This window comes from Carcharodon carcharias, chromosome 6 (assembly GCF_017639515.1).
Source record: "Carcharodon carcharias isolate sCarCar2 chromosome 6, sCarCar2.pri, whole genome shotgun sequence".
In the NCBI taxonomy this organism is placed as follows: domain Eukaryota; kingdom Metazoa; phylum Chordata; class Chondrichthyes; order Lamniformes; family Lamnidae; genus Carcharodon; species Carcharodon carcharias.
In genome coordinates this window covers 175,773,219-175,791,051 of record NC_054472.1, presented here as the reverse complement: position 1 = coordinate 175,791,051, position 17,833 = coordinate 175,773,219, and the positions used below count along the sequence as shown (strand labels likewise).

At 44.7% G+C, this 17,833-nt stretch overlaps 1 protein-coding gene across 2 annotated transcripts in view; it reads left to right on the top strand.

Annotated features, from left to right (window-relative positions):
* The window catches only part of LOC121279334 (protein spire homolog 1-like), a 278,331-nt gene that overhangs the window by 186,292 nt on the left and 74,206 nt on the right, over positions 1-17,833 (top strand). For both annotated transcript variants that reach the window (XM_041190495.1, XM_041190494.1), the window contains exons 7-8: positions 7,590-7,676; positions 11,426-11,555. In XM_041190495.1, the coding sequence (XP_041046429.1) occupies positions 7,590-7,676; positions 11,426-11,555 (217 nt within the window). The remainder of the gene's footprint in view (positions 1-7,589; positions 7,677-11,425; positions 11,556-17,833) is intronic.

The window sequence follows — 17,833 nt, the reverse complement described above, 5'->3', positions numbered from 1 at the left end:
GGCTTTAGCACCATTGATGTGCCATATGCCTCCAGTTAGATTGGAACACATCTTTCAGTCAGCTTGACTGGTGATCTCTTCAGAGAAGTACTTCATTCATGAGGAGTGATAATCATTCTGGTTTTAATATGTTGGTTTTAATAAATGCCATTTATAGAAATTATTCAATTTATTCAGACGTGCCAATGGCCTCTCTAATTAGTCCAAGTTGGTAATGAACAGCAACAAGAAGACAATGTGATTCCTCTACTTATGCTAGGATTGTGCCTGCTGGTTGTCTCTACTGATGCTCCTGCAGACTGTGCAGCATCAGTGGGAGCTTCTCTGTTCTACAGGTCCCTCCAGCACATGACCATGAAGTTACCGCCCATTGGTACCACCTGATGGGGGTGCTGGATTCACATGGTAAGATCAGTCATCGTTATAAGGGAGTCAGGAAAAAGGTGCTCCACTTTGCTCAAGGCAAAACTTGGTGTGCCTTCCCCCCACCCCATCCTCCCCCTAGCTAGATTCCCTCTAACATCAGTGAGTTTGTAATGGGGGAATAGAGGTTCTACCCTTTACAAGGCCTCACGGATACTGGCAGCATAGTCCATGTATCGGGGAACCTGGTCTGCCCTCTGCCCTGCCTCCAGTATTCCTGTTAATGTTCAAAAGGGGGTGTGGCAAATCAGTGGTCTTAAACATCAACTTGTAATGTAAACAAATTTATGTTAAAGAAATGAGATGATCAAAATGTTCCATATTGTTGTTCAATGCTGGATACAGAAATTAACCACAAGTATAAAAATGATAACTTATTCTGCTTTTTAAAAGAATTAGAAAAATGTTCTATGTATTCTAGTAATGGCACATTAGATTCTTAACCTTGGATGCTATTTGAACCCAGCTAGCCTCAAATGGCATTTCATCCTGTTAGGAAAACAAGGCAGAAGAATACCTGAAATAAGGACCAACCTTGAGCATTCCCAGACTGCTCTACTCTCATTCAATTTTGGCTGATGTTTGAATCCAGCTACTTCAGAGCATTGGGCTCTTATTCAGCCTTCACTGACATTTGAACACACACTGTAGGCTAACCTCATTGGGTTAGCTTTTCTGGTTCTTGTGGATGTGCTTAGCTGATGCTTTATCTTCAACAGAAGGAAAGCCAGTGTAGGTTATGCCTCTTGCTGTCTGAGAATAGAATCTAATAACCGTTAAAGCAGCATCCATAGAGACATCTGGAGCTTTACAATTCTCTACTCCGGAGGGCTTTTGGTTAATGAGTACATTCAAGTCTGAGATTTTTGGGCACTAAGGGAATCAAGGGATAAGAGGATAGGTTGGGAAAGTGCAGTTAATGTAGGAGTTCAGCCATGATCATACTGAATGGCAAGAGCAGGCTCAAGGGGCTGTATGGCCAATGCTGCTCCTATTTTTTTATGCTCTTATCTTATGGTCTTATAGATAGGGCAGGGTTTAGCCCTGATCTATAGAACGGTGCAGCAGGCTCGAGGGGCTGTAGGGCTTAATCTTGCTCTTAGTTCACGCGTTCTTATATTCTTCTGAAGGAAAATAGCATTCTAATGAATGGGAGCCAAATGTTATGTTGGCCTTCATTGCGAGAGGACTTGAGTACAGGAGCAAGGATGTCTTACTGCTGCTGTACAGGGCCTTAGTGAGACTGCACCTGGAGTGCTGTGTGCAGTTTTGGTCTCCTTACCTAAAAAAAAATACCCTTGCCATAGAGGGAGTGCAGTGAAGGTTCGCCAGACTGATTCCTGGGATGGCAGGATTGTCGTATGAAGAGAGATTGGGCCAACTCAGCCTGTATTCACTGGAGTTTAGAAGAATGAAAGGAGACCTCATTGAAACACGTAAAATCTTACAGGGATGGACAGACCGGTTGCAGGGATGATATTTCCTCTGGCTGTGGGGGTCTAGAACAAGGGGTCACAGTCTCAGGATTAGGGGTAGACCATTTAGGACTGAGATGCTTCAACTCAGAGGGTGGTGAACCTTTGGAATTCTCTACCACAGAGGGCTGTGGAGGCCAAGTCACTGAATATATTTAAGAAGGAAATAGATAGACTTCTCATCTCTTAAGGCATCAAGGGGTATGGGGAGAGAACGCAGGAGTGTGGCGTTGAGATAGTGGATCAGCCATGATCATATTGAGTGGCGGAGCAGGCTCGAAGGGCTGAATGACCTATTCCAGCTTCTATTTTCTATGTTTCTATGGGATGGACTAGAATAGTTGGGATTGTTCTCCTTGGAGCAAAGAGAGCCAATAGGAGACTTACTAGAAGTGTTCAAAATGATGAGGGCTTTTGATAGAGCAGGTAGGGGGAAATAGTTTCCACTAAAAGGAAGGCCAGTAACCAGAGCACACAGATTTAAGATAATTCACCCAAAAAAAGTCAGGGGCAAGATGAGGAGAATTTTATTCACTCAGCGAGTTGTTATTATCTGGAAAGCACTGCCTGAAAGAGTGTTGGAAGCAAATACAACGGTAACCCTCAAAAGGGAATTGGTTAAATACTTAAACTAGAAAAGTGTACAGGCCAAGGGGGTAGCACTAATTGGATAGCTCTTTTAAAGAGTCAGCACAGGGATTATGGGCCAAATGCCCTCCTTCTATGCTGTATGATTCCAAGATGCAAAGAAGGAACATAATGGGCTAGAAATTGCTGGAAAGGTGTAATTTAAGCTGTGCAAATTGTTATTTGGACTGCTCAGCTCTATGTTCACATTGAAGTTGCTTCAGTGTACATGGGGAGGATGTTAACTTGCTGTTCCATGTAGGGGTCACTGGAGAAGTCAGTTGTTCCATGCAACATATACCTACAACTGCATCCATTAAGTTTTATTAACTGAGGTGAAGTCACGTGACACAACCCAAAACACCCAGAACTTAACTGAAACATTAATGAATAAACTGCTAAGAAGGATTAAAGGCAAATTTGCAATGTGAATCCTAAAAGAAACACTTAAAGGTTAATAAGTTGAGGATTAATCAAAACTGTAAGCTCCCTGAACAGCTTTAAATGAGCTTCTAAACCAAAGGGAAACGAATTGAGTCAATTGCCAATTCCAGTCACTGAGCAATGTTAAAGAGTAATTTTACAGTGATACCGCAGTTGCTATCAACATGGATTAAATGATCAAACTGTTAGCATGGATAAACTTATTGATCTAGAAACAGATGGAAACATATTTGAATCAAATGCTAACTTTCAATTTAGGAAAATTGGATACCATAGAATCTTACTGCCATTGAGCCCATTGTGCATTTCCTGGCTCTTTGTAAAAGCTATCCAATTAGTCCACTCCTCCTCCTCTTTCCCTATAACTCTGCAAACCATTCTTTTTCAAGTACTTAACCAATTTCCTTTTGAAAGTTACTATTGAATCTGCTTCCATCATTCTTTCAGGTAAAAAATTCCAGATCATCACAGCTCACTGTGTAAAAAAAAAAGTACGTGCTCCTCTGGTTCATTTGGTAATAATCTTAAATCTGTATCATCTGGCTAATGACGAAACATTTTCTCTTTATTTACTCTATCAAAAGCCTTCATTATTTGAACATCACTTTCAAAGCTGCACTTAACCTTCTCTGCTCTAAAGGAGGATAATCCCAGGGGCCTATACTTGTTGTAATCCTGAGGGGGTGGCATTAATTTAAACCATTGAAACTGATGATTGTTAGATCATGTCAGCACGCACCTGACCTTCCAACATGCACTTCTGTCAGGCAAGACACTCTATCAATAAAGTGAAGTTGAAAATAACTCTTTATTATGTGATGTTTCTCATGATGTATAACAGTAAACCTCAGGGGAAGGTTGGAAATCTAATATTTCAAGGCAGCTAGTGCTATATATTTCCACAAGCTTGACTCACTCCTAGCTGCTCCATCACTCCAAGACCTCTCCATCTGTCTGCTCTATGCCGCAGAAACTCTTTGCTTCCCATCTATTTGTGTCCATTGTACCACAGTAGTTTGCATTACAGAAGGAGGCCATTCAGCCTATTCCTATCATACCTGGGACTTTTCAATTTAGTTAAAGGGATGTTGTGCAGTTTGGGACAAAAATTCAGACAGCTTTTGGAGAGTCCTGCAAAGCATTGGGAGCCCTCAGCAAGGCCGAGGGGACACGGATGTGGCAGACAAACATGTTAAGTATTGGAGTAATGCATTGCCCGACCACCTCAACCACTTCATTTGGTGGCTATGCCTGTTAAGGAAGTGTAGCATCAAGAGCTTAGAGAGTTTCCCTCTGCATCACTCCATCCCCATGAGTTAGCACTGTAGCATGCCAACAAGGGGTAAAGCCAAGTTTCAGCCTAAAAGTAATTGTTACTGTCCTGCAATGTGTGTTTTACAGTAACTGTAGACATCCTTAATGTTGATGGGACAGTTCTGAATTTGTCTTTTTACTAGCACAGACCCTGAGAAGACTGACTCCCTCCCCACATCATTACATGCATCAAGACCTATTAAAAAATGATTGTTTGCAACCAATCAGCTAAAGACTGATCAACCCGGAAAATTTCTTTCCTGCCATGTATTGAAGACATATTGAAGGCTGGGGGTGGGGGACATTTAATCGGGTGAGAGGATGCAGTTTGGGGAACGTGCTACCTTCCTGCCCGATTATTTGCGGGCTGTGAGGGTTCGTGGATGGCCTGCCCACCCGCATACCAACTGAGGCCCTAAGTGGGCAATCAACTGTATTCAACCAACGACAGTCAGGGGAGTCACCACACAGGGAACCCCAAAGGCTCTCAGGGAGGGTCAAAGGCACTCAAAGCGTAATCAAGTGACCCAGCACCGGGAAGGTGGGTGTCACTGAAATACAACCCCCTGCTCTTGTCTCTGATTTCCCCCTCCCTCTCCCTGCCGTGACCCTCACCCTACGAACCCCCACCCCACAATTGCTCACCATTGGCCTGGGGTCTCCTGTTGATCCTGGGCCTCTGGTGGATGTGTTACCGGCAGCTGCCACTGCTCCCGGGAATGCTGACTGCAATGGAGAGCTGTTGGACCCTGATTGGCTGGCAGCTCTCGGGGGGTGTGGGGGCAGGATTTCAGCCCTGGGATCCTTAATTCTGAGGAAGACCTGATGGGCACGTAATACTGGTGGGCCTTCCCCAACAGGGGCAACATGGGGTTCCTGCGGGTCTCAAGACAGTGGGCAAGGCCCCGTCAACAAGCATTAAATTCTTCTTACAAGGTTTAGGGTGCTTCAAAAGAACCATCCAAAACTAGGATCTGCTGGTGCTCCACTTTGGGAAGAGGGACTGCTACATAAATTTGTGTTCCTGCTGTCCATAGCCTAACTTTGACCAAGTCCTATTCACCCATTACCCTTATGCTCATATCAAGATAGCATAGTGGTTATGATACTGGCCTAGTAACCCAGAGACCTGGATTAATCATCCAGAGACATGAGTTTGAAACCCATCACAACAGTTGGGGAATTTAAATTAACTAGATCAAGAATAAAAAGCTAGTTACAGAAACGGTGTCCATAGAGCTGCTTGATTGATCCTTACCCGGTTTGTCCTAAATGTGAGTCCAGACCCACAGCATTGTGGTTGACTCTCAATTGCCCCCTGTAATGCCTCAGTAAGCCACTCAGTTACACTTAAGAAGGTTGGTCATCGCCACCTTCTCAAGGGTAATTAAGGATGGGTAACAATTGCTGGCTTTGCAGTGATGCCCACATCCCATGAATGAATATAAAAAAAAATAAACTGCCCTGAAAGGTTCAGCAACACGTTTCTCTTGGAAAATGTTTATTATAGTCTATTTTAGACTTAAATGTTTGAGATTTAAACATATTTTGCAAAACAAAGCAAGACACAAGTACAAATAAATCCTCTGCCATGATCTGTAGTTCAGGGTTTGGAATATTAAGTGCGTGTAAGTCATACGTTACAGGCACATTTGCATTGATTTTCACACAGTTAAAAGGAAAATATATTCTAACTCTTAAGCCCCAGGCAGCTTGCAGTGTGATGTTTCTCATGATTTTAACAACTTGCAGGGTAATGAAAAGATTCATTCATGATATATTCTAGCTGAGTATTTGTTGACATCTGATATGTTTCTATGATGGAGATTGAATTAATGATCCTTTTGAATACATATGCAGTTCTAATAATGCTCTTTATACCATGCCTCTTTGACTAAACTTATGGTTACCTGTCCTAATATCTCCTTATGTGACTCAGTGTCAAATGCTCTTGTGAACTGCCTTGGGACTTGCGTTAAAGGCACCATGTAAATACAAATTGTTATTGTTATCTGATAGAGTTTTGAATATTAGGAACAGTGAAAATTGGGACATATGTTATTAAGCTTCTAAAGGATGGCCTGTTTGTACATTTGCAGAATTTGGAAATCATGTACGCTTGCGCTGAACGTGTGTGATCATGTTGAATAATGTGGGCTTGAATTGTTGATTTTAAGGGGAATCAACTCTGTACATTGCTACCTTGGGGTGGATTTTATGGGGTTAAACAGATTACTCGCCCCTCCCAAACTTAAGGTTGGTCAGCACCATGCAAACCAGTAATCCAGCTGCCCCACAATGATAATACACTGGGGGCATCCTTAGCTTTCCACCCCTCATGGACAGAAAGTCCTGCCGTAGAGAGCTGCTGGTGAATCTGATTGGCTGTCAGCTCTATAGTCTCAGCAGCAGAGAGTAGTGGCCACTGCTGGAACTACAGGCAGTCACTGAGAAGAGAAGATGGACACCTGACTTGGACAAGCCTGGGGATTTTGGGTGGCAAGGCTGTGAGACCCCAGTGAGGTGGGGGAGGAGGTAGGAGGTCTTTTTAGAGAGGTTGGATGGGAGAGACAAAGCGGGGTTACCATCTTGGGGGGTGTTGCCTGACAGAAGCCCATGCAGTGAAAGCTGCCGGGCCGCCCACCTTCCCCCACAGATTGAAAAATTGTGCCCGAGGCGGAATGTGGCCCTTAAGAAGCAGTTAAATGTCCACTTAAGGAATTCAATAGGCCTGAGGGTGGGTGGGCGGCCGGATGCCGTATCCGCCCCTTGTAATATTGGGGACAGGTTGGGAGTGGGCAGGAAGGCAGTGGTGGGCTGGCAGCCCCCTTGCCATCAAACATGCCAGAGGCGGAGTGGAAGTAAGGTTTGAGAACCTCAACTTGCTGGAAAAGAGCAACTGTGTCACTTCTGGTTTGCAGCCGTGCTCGTTGTATTCTAATTGGAAAGCCAGGAAATTTTGGAATAAATTAGCAATGGGGAGATCGATGCGCTTTGATGGCAAAATTTCTGGCATATGTCATCGTTGTTGCAGGAGATTCTGGGCTGGTACACACAGAAAACATGGCAGGTTAGATATTGTGGATAATTTTTTTTTCAGTTTGCACTCCTGATGAAGAGACTTGTTTCTTGTAGTATTTCTTTTGCTCTGCCTGTCAGACGAATCCATTGGGATTCCACTCCATGAGCTCCGTATATCCAGGGAATATCCTATCCAAGTGCTCCTTTACAACTCCTTGGTGTAGTAATGATCTGTTTGAAAAGATGGAACGATTTCTGTGACTAATTCGCATTCCTCTGCTGCAGGTTAATGGCAACATCCCTCCCAAACTGAAGAAAAGTGCCCACGAAATGATCCTGGACTTTATTCGCTCAAGACCTCCATTAAACCCCGTGAGTGTTGCAGATCTTGTTAGAATGCAGGACAGCCATGGCTGACTTGCGAAGCAGCCTGAATAGCCTGGGTGACAGTGTAAACCATGAATGTGAATCATACGCTCAGAAAGTTACTTGAGCTTTCTGTAATTTAGGTGATTTCTCTGACCGGAATTTTAAATGTGAGGAACGCATTGAAGATGTTTGACTTGTCCACTGGAGTAAGCAGTAAGGGATTTTGTGCTTGTCAGACTCATTTACATTTATTAAGCTACTGACTCCCAAGGAGTGTATTTAAAGTCAATTCAAGTGTAACAACATTTAGCACAAAAAATCAAGGCTGACACCCAGTGCAGTACTGAGAGAGTGCTACACTATTGAAGCTGCCATTTTTCAGCTGATGCATTAAACCAAGTCCCTGTCTGCCCTCTCGGGGGGACAAAAAAGGACACTATTTTTAAGAAAAGCAGGGGCGTTATCCTGACCAATATTTATCCCTCAACCAGCACCACAAACACAGATTATCTGATCATTATCATATTGTTGGAGCTAGCTTAGAGCAATTTGGCTGCTGCCTTTCCTACATTACACCAGTTAATTAGCACTCAAAAGTGCTTACTTAATTGGCTGTAAAGCACTTTGGGATGCCTGGTGGTCGTGAAAGGCACTATATAAATACAAGTCTCCTTATGATGAAATGTAATAATTGCATAGCATTTATAGCATAGAAACAGGCCATTCAGCCCAACAGATGTTTGCTTGTGTTCATGCTTCACACATGCTGCTCCCCACCTTACTTCATCTAACCCTATCACCATATTCCTCTGTTCCTTTCTCCCTCATGCATTTATTTAGCTTCCTCTTAATTAAATACAATATATAGTATACAAATAGTAAAAGAACATTTTAAGTCTAATAAGCAATATTATATATTTGTCAATAGTCCCTTTGAGTCGTGCCTCATGACATTTTGTCATGAACGCTGAACTTTATAAGATGGTTATGTTTTAAAATGTACCTTTCACTTACCTAAAACAGAGAATTCTGAATAAACACCTTATCCTGGAAACATGCCCATGTGATCGTGTTACCATGGGGAGAGAAACTTGAAGAGAAACCCACTAAGATGGGTGTGGCAATTTTAACCTTTTTCACAATATCTCACAGAAAAAATATTGCTGCTGTTTGAGAAGCAGAGAAACAAAGGAGCTACTGCTATGAAGAGCAGGGAAGAATTATTTTCTGTTAACAACCAAGCAGGATGCTTGTGAGAGGTCAGTTTCTGTTCGGAAGGAAGGGAACAGAATGGACAAGGCTCTTGAAGATCTAAGGAATAGAGATTCGTCAAGGTGTGCCTTGCTGGTGAAAATCATTTCTGGAAAACTGGAACAGGAGTGGAATGATTGTCGAAGGATACTGGAAGTTTCAATCTGGCGTGGCATGAAGAGTGAACCTGCTGGAGAACAGAGTGATTGTTCCTGTAATGCTACATATCTGCTAGCAGCATGGCTCACAGCAAAAGGGTTTTGTAATACCTATTTTGGTTGCATTATGTAGTTAATGCAAAATAACCTTTTCTTTCATTCAATATATTATTTGCCTGTTCAATAATGTTTGATCTATGCTGGTTTTAGTTTTTTTGTTAAAGTTAAAGTCTTAAAATACGATATCTTGACATTTGGTTCTTTCCTTCAGTTTCTGGGAAATTCATCTCTTTTTAAAAGTTATTAGTTTCTATGAGGGTCTTAACAATATCATGAAATAATGATCACCTGGAGCAGAATTTTTAGGTCGGTGGGCAGGCGTGATCAGCGGATAGGGGATCCGCCGGGGAACGGACTACTAACTACGATCAGCCCCCGACCACAATTTCACTTAATGGCCAGCCTGTGTGAAGCATGCGCTGAAATATTCAGTCCTGCTGGGGCGGGGCGGGAGAAGGTTGGGCTCTGACGTAAATGCGGGCGTGGGCGAGCGCTGAATGAAAGCTCCCCGAAGGCAGGGAGCTGCCTCAGGGAGCTGAAGACTTGAAAACAGCTCAATAAAGTTTGTAAAGTCAGGAAACAAATGTCCAAGCATCACAATCAGTCACCTGAGCATACTCATGATAAAAAATGCTGTCCATAGATTTTTTTTTTCTCATTTAATAACGGAAACCTCATCCCGCCTTTGGATGAGGTTTCATGAAAAGGTTGGAAGGACCATGAAAAATCAGAGACAATTACAACTTTAATGACCTTAATAGGCCTGTTAATTGTCAGCTGGTGCGCTTCCGATTTTTGCGCGTGCCCACCGACCGAAATGGCACTTGAGCACAGGATGACATTGGGACCCTTGCCCTGCGTCATCCCACACAATCGGGTTGGGCGTGCGCCCGCAATGCTAACCCAAAAATTCTGCCCCTGGATGTTATAATTACTGCTGGTTACACATAGAATTAGAAGATGCAGCACAGAAACAGACAGTTCCGCCAAATAGGTTTATGCCCCACAAGCGTTTCCTCCCATTTCACCTAACTCATCTCAGCTTTTCTATTCCGCAGAACCATAGAAAAGTTACGGGGCAGAAAGAGGCCATTCAGCCCATCGTGTCTGCATTGGCCGAAAAGAAAAAAAAAGAAACTAGCCGCTCATTTTAGTCCCACTTTCCAGCACCTGGTCCGTAGCCTTGCAGGTTACAGCATTTCAGATGCAGATCTAGTACCTAGTTTCCTTTTGGAAGTATCTAAGCTGCTTGCCACAATTACTTCCCGTGGCAGCGAATTCCACATTCTATTCACTCTCTAAGTAAAGAAATATTTCCTCATTTCCCTATTGGATTTATTACTCATGACCTACGGATTCTCTCACAAGTGGGATCGCAGTGTGGAATCTTATAGCCTTTGAAAAATTTCAGGTGTCCGGACCATTTCTGGTTCCAACCCCACGAGGGTCAGAGGTGCACTGACAGTTAGAAAATGACCAGGGCATTTCTGCTTTGACTGTCCAATTAAGGACGGTGGGTGGGTTCCTGAGGTAGAAGGTCCAATAGGAGGGCCTGCAGCACTTCATGGACAGCAGCTCCACTGGCAGAGGTGGGCATTGCTGAGGCAGGTAGGGTAGCATGAGGGCATCTCAAAATGGAGGTGCCCTTGGAAGCCTGATTAATATTTGAAAATAATGGAAGGCCCACAGTTTGTTAGGGTCATCAGTGCGGAGGAGAAACCCCTCCACAAGATGGGGGTTATGGCTAACGCCTTTGCACTTTAGCGGCACATTCATGGGGCCATTGACAGAAGGCAGCAATGGCCCTGCCACCTCCTGACTCAGCGGGGGCTGATCAGACGCTGGGAAGATCCCAGTAATGTCAGCAACGTTCCCCCAATTCTCCCTTAATTGCCTACCTGCTGCTGCTGGGCGGGTAACCCCAGGCATATTGAGCCCACTTTCGGAAAGATTGCTTGGAGTCAGTAACACTTCGGGGTGCCGACCTGACACGCGAGTTCAAACTTTGCTCCCGGCCCCACCTCCAAATTCTCTCCTCCGGGTCCGGGAAGATTCCGCCATTCTCTCCACATCGACCCTATCCAACCTTTTCATAATTAAAAAAAAAACGTCTCTATCGGGTCAACTCTAAGCGTGCTCTTGTCTAACGAAAATAGCACCAGCCTGTTCAGTCTTTCCCGAAAGCCGGAATCTCTCAGTTCCAATGCCATCCCTTGTAAATCTTCCTCTTTGCACTTTCTCCAGTCGGATCTTTTACCTGTTGTTATTTTCTCTGGGGCACAGGCATCTGCAAGGAAACTAAAGCCACATCCACCCCGCCCTCGGAGTCTTCACGAAAGAATATTAGAAGAAATTAAGTCTGAGCGAAAGCTGCGGCCAGTGTCGCCCGATGAGATCAGACGCAGCAAATATAGTGAGTCTGTGACGCTAAAATTGCCATTTTATAAAAGTGTTGCTTTATGCTTGGTTTTCTTTTTATTTATTTTCTAAGAAGCGACAAAGGTGCAAGATACACCAGGCGACCGGATACATTTCTATTTAAAAGTGACTGTAGGAGCCTGAAATTCTTTCTATAATTTTTAACTTATGAAAGTTTTTTTTTTAAAAAAAAGAGAATCCAAGACCTTAAGAAGCTAAAAATGGTTGTGGATGATGGATACAGTTTAAAAAGAGCCTCCAGTTGGCTGATTATTGCTGTCTTTAGAAACATGTGTAATGTTTTAAAACATGATTTTAAAGAATGATTGCATGCAGCTAAGAATGAAGCTAGCTCGCCTCCTGGTGCCTAATCCCTGAACAGTATTATTAAAGATGGCTGAAGCCTGTGCAGCTTTCCTGGCTTTCTGGACCATATGATAGTGAGCTGTATCCATGGGAACTTGGAGGAAGCAATGAATTGGAAGCAGCTTGTATTTAAATAGCACCTTGTCACATCCTCCGAATGCTCCAAATGAATTAGTTTTGACATGCATCCACTGTTGCTCTGTTGGCAACAGCAATAGGCAATCTGCCCACAACAGCAAAGAAATGAATGGCCAGCCTATCTATTTCTGGCGGAGTTCTTTGTTTAAAAAAAAATGTTTTGTTCGTTTGTGAAATGTGGGCGTCGCTGGCTAGGCCAGTGTGTATTGCTCATCCTAATTGCCCTTGAGAAGGTGATGGTGAGTTGTCACCCCACCTCCCCCCTTTGAACCACTGCAATCTGTTTGGTGAAGGTCCGCCCACAATGCTGTTAGGTAATGCATGCTAGCATTTTGACGGTGAAGGAATAGCAATTAGTGCCCAAGTCGGGATGGTGTGCAACTTTGAGGGGAACTGGGAGATATTCCCATGAGTCCACTATGAGTCTGTCCTCCTATGTAGTTGAGGAGGAATGCTATCCTCAAAAGCTGGTGAACACCCCGGTGTTCTTCAAATTATGGCAGGGGATCTTTACCCACATGCCTGCTTTGAATTGCTGGCTTAGGTTACAGCCAACAACCTTTGGACTCAAAATTGAGAATGATACCAGCTGAGCCGAGCGAACATGTGTAACAGGGCTTCCTGTATGGGTTTGAGTCTTGTCTTTCAGGTGTGATTTAGTGTGAACGTGTGTGTGCTTCATGGTAACTCACCTCTAGGAGTCTTTTGGAATAGTAATAGTGAACATTAAAAAGTATATTTGTAAGATACAGCATTCATGATGTTAAAGGTCATCATTCATCAATGATATTCTTTGAAATTGAAACACAGGAATTACGGTCGCAGTCTGTACATGATTGTATTTGATTCAAGGTGTTGAGTTAGTTGTGATGGCCCTTCTGGGGTTAACATCTGCAATGAGGTACTTGATCCTTTGAGGGAGTGGGCATTATCAATCTGAGGGTTTAACACGTCTACAGGACCGGCAGGTCACTTCAATAAAGCACAAGCAGTTTTTCAAGTGTCAAGATCATTGTAACACGTGTTCAGTGCTATCTTCAATTGTGTAATTTGTCATATGGTATACTTCATGTTGTACATTTGCTAAGATTGGAGTTATATCACATGGCTGGCTAAGTACTAATTAATTGGAGTTAAAACTTAAATATATTGTTATTTCCCTGGGCATTGAAAGTCCCCCTGTTAAATGCCCATGTTCAGAGATTCAGCTCAAGAACATTTAATTAGATGCTCTGGCGAGTTATCTTAACCTGATGTACCTTGTCCGTTTTTCTAATATTGTGTACAATTTGGGGCAGCCTACTTTGATGCACTAGGTAGAGTTCAGAGAAAAGAAGTGGGGATTTTGAATCACAAATAAGTAAGGGAGGCTGACAGAATGGGACATGTTCTCATTATTGAGAAGAAACATGGAAGGGATGTGATCTGCACTTTTTAAAGTTCCTGGAAGAATGGGAAATGGATAGCATAAGTTGCTGTCAGCAGCTTATTTAACTCAAACCCGTGTTTGTAGAACTAGGAAGCAGGAATTCCACAAACTTCAGACAAGGCTTTAGCTGAGAAAGTGGTTGTGTGGAGTAGTTGGAGTCTAACTACTTGCAATTTTACATTGATGTCATGGCAAGATTCCAGGTTGAAACGTTCAGGGGTGTTTTTGGGGCCTTTATTATTGGTTGCTCAGCTCCCTGCAGGCTGTGAGTGCCCATTACATTGCAAACAATTTAATTGATTGTGGTTGTTGCTGGCTAGGCCAGCATTTATTGCCCATCCCTAATCGCCCTTGTTCAGAGGGCATTTAAGAGTCAACCACCTTGCTGTGGGTCTGGAGTCACATGTAGGCCCAGACCAGGTAAGGATGGCAGATTTCCTTCCCTAGAGAACATTAGTGAACCAGGTGGGTTTTTATGACAGTCAGCAATGGTTTCATGGTCATCATTAGCCTTTCAATTCCAGATTTTTACTGAATTCAAATTTCACCATGTGCCGTGGTGGGATTCGAACCCAGGACCCTCAGCGCATTCCCCTGGGTCTCTGGATAAATATAGTAATATAGAGTAATAGTAAATAGAGTAATATAGAAAACAATGACAATTCCACTATGCCACCACCACCACCGGGTTTTTTGGTTTGAAGGGCTGAACTGGCCAGGGCAAGTTATTCTCTTTGTTTTTGTTGAGAAGGTGAGTTGAATGAGCCTGTATTCTCCGGCATTTAGAAGGCTAAGCGGCAATCTCAGTGGAACGTGTAAAATTCTGGAAGGGCTTGACGGAATAGAGGCCGTCAGGATGTTTCCCCTGGCTGGAGAGTCTGGAACTAGGGGGCCAGAGCCTATGGATAAGGTGTCAGCCATTTAGGACTGTGTTGTGAGAAATTTCTTCACTCAGAGGGTTGTGGATCTTTATAATTCTCTACCCGAAAGCTGCGGGTGCTCAGTTGTTGAGCACAACTCGCGTATCCTTTATCCATAAACCCGAAAACCAAAAACGCCCAAAAACCGCTCTTTTTTTGAACCTCGTTGACCTTCGGCGCATGAAGTCTAGCTGTTTGTCTGCATTCGCCGCTTCCTCACGCAGGGCGCCATGTTCAAACTGCCGCTGCACGCGCACAATTCTCAATCCCTGCAGCCCAGGAACGCTCCGATGAAGTTAGGTTCCCGACGTGCAGTGGTGGGAAACATGCCTCGCAAACTGGTTTCGCGGTGGCCGTAAAACCAATTTTTGGGCTTCTCGCCATATTGTTCTGCAGCCGACCCCCCCCCCCCCGCCACCCCAACCCGGTGCTCACCATGATGCCTGAAACCAACCGGGCTGGAAGATTCCGGCCTTAGTGTTTGAAATTTTGCATCAAAAACTGTCTCTGCCTCCCGACAATTTCACAATGAAAATTTGCTGTCGTGCAAGTAGGATCCAAAGCCGAGTCCCCCTAACTTCTCCCTCTGTTGGTTTCAGGCTGACATGTTTTAATCTATATAGGTATATATTATCTATATAGTATTTATTTATATTAAAACACCTGGTTAATGGAATTAAAAAGTTCTATTTGTTATAGAATAAATATGTTCTATTTTAATATAGAAAATAGTAATTTGCCTTATTTTCTTGTAGCAGTGTCATTGAGACCAAATAAGAACTGAAGAACTGATTTCTTTCACCCATGTACTTTTCACACAGAGGCCGGAACCTGCTCATGTATCTGTATGTACATGTTTGTCTCTGTCCGACTGTCTCTGTCTGCCCAACTGTCTCTGTCGGTCCGACTGTCTCGCCCACCGCCGGGACCGCCTGGTCCCGCTGAAAGCCGCCGGACTTGTGGCTGGGCCGCCGAATCCGCTGGGGTGGACCCCACCACGACAGGGCCAGAAAATCCCGGCCTGTGTCCCTGTCTCTGTCTGTGTGCCTGTCCTTAAGCCTGTGTCCCTGGGCGGAACTTTCCGGGCCTGTTGGCGTTGGGGGCGTCATGAAGGGCGTGAGCGGACGATGTGGCTGGGAAGGCCAAAAATTGGTTTCGCACCGTCGTGATACCAGTTTGGAATTGTTCGCTCCTCCCATCATTGGTGGACTGCGTTTCCCACCGCTGCGTTTTAACACATCTACGTATCATTATAAGCCCTACTCGCCGAAATCATCCCTCCCCCCCCACCCCCCATGTCAGATTTACCGCCCACCTCAGCAGGAAAACATGGTGGCGCAAAAGACGTCTTGACAGGTGTGACGTGCCGAAGTTGGGACTTACCGTCAGGGCCTTGCTTAGATCGCGGACGTCCGAGGGACAGAAGCTGCTGGGGCCCGACAGCAACAGGACCTTGGAGGAATGTGCACTGCATGCTGGGTGTATTCTCATGGACAATGGGACTAACGGAATTGGACAATGGGACTAGCGGAATAATATTTCGGCACACCTGTTTTCTGTGCTGTAGTGTTCTATGGTTCTATGGACATGACTCCGCTGTGAAGCAGCTCACGGAAAGTGGAAGGTCACCGTTGAGGGTCTGCTTTGGCACATCAGTGCCTTGGCCATGGTCGGCTACAGATGATCATCAAGAGGCTGGAGAGGAAGATGTCGGTACGATTGGTAGAGGAAGGGCTACTTTTTACTGGAAGAGGAAGGTGAACTGGTGGGACGGGTGGTGAGAGGGTGTGGGCGAGGTTGGGAATGTGGGAAAAAAACGGTGTCATGGGGCGGTGAGGTTAGGACGGGGGCATCGATGGTGTCAGCGGGGAGGGAGTACAGGGGGAGGAGGGTGTCACGGGGAAAATACAGCAACTAGGGAGGTAAGTGTAAGGTGGGAGGAAGGTGTAAAGGAAGGAGTTCGGAGTGGGGAAGGAGTTTGGATGTGGGAAGGAGTCAGGGAGGAAGATGTTTGCAGGGGAAGGAGTCCGGGGGAGGAAGGATTAAGGGTGGAGGATGGGAAGTGAAGGCATAGTGGTACTGTCACTGGACTGGTAATCCAGAGACCCTGGCAGAATTTGAATTCAATAAAATTCTGGACTTAAAAGTGTAATAATGACCATGAAACCATTGCTGATTGGCATAAAAACCTTGGCATATCCCCCTTATTAAAAACCCATCTGGTTAGTGAAGGAAATCTGCTGTCTTCACCTGGTCTGCCCTTCATGTGACTCCAGACACACAGCAATGTGGCTGACTCTTAAATGCCCTCTGAAATGGCCTAGAAAGCCACTCAGTTGTACCAAACCGCTGAAAAGTCAGTAGAAAGGAATGAAATCGAATGGATCACCCGGCATCAATCTAGGCAGTGGAAACAACAATGGCAAAACCAGCCCTGTCAACCCTGCAAAGCCCTCCTTACTAACATCTTGGGGCTTGTGCCAAATTTGGGAGAGCTGTCTCGCAGAATAGTCAAGCAACAGTCTGACGTAGTCATCCTCACGGAATCATACCTTACAGATCATGTCCCAGAGACTACCATCACCACACCCCCATCCCCTCAGCTGATGAATCAGTGCTCCTCCATGTTGAACACCACTTGGAGGAAGCACTGAAGGCGGCAAGGGTACAGAATGTACTATGGGTGAGGGACCTCAATATCCATCACCAAGAGAGGCTCGGTAATACCACTACTGACCAATCTGGCCAAGACTTAAAGGACTGGTTCTGCGGCACATGGTGAAGTAAACAAGAAGAGGGAAAAATAACTTGACCTCATCCTCACCAACCTGCCTGCCACAGGTGCATCTGTTCATGACAGTATTGGTAGGAGTGACCACCCCACAGTCCTTGTGTAGACGAAGTCCCGCCTTCACTTTGAGGATACCCTCCATCGTGTTGTGTGGCACTACCACCGTGCTAAATGGGATAGATTTTGAACAGACCTAGCAATTCAAGACTGGGTATCCATGAGGTGCTGTGGGCCATCAGCAGCAGCAAAATTGTACTCGAACGCAATCTGTAACCTCATGGCCTGGCATATCCCCCACCCTACCATTACCTTCAAGCCAGGGGATCAACCCTGGTTCAGTGAAGAGTGCAGGAGGTCATGCCAGGAGCAGCACCAGGCATACCTAAAAATGAGGTGTCAACCTGGTGAAGCAACAACACAGGACAACTTGTGTGCCAAACAGCATGAGCAGCAAGTGATAGACAGAACCAAGCAATTCCACAACCAATGGAATAGATCTAAGCTCTGTAGTCCTGCCATATAAGGTGCTGTGGCCCCCAGTCATGAATGGTGCTGGATAACTAAACAATTCAATGGAGGAGGAGGCTCCACAAATATCTCCATCCTCAACAATGGGCGAGCCCAGCATA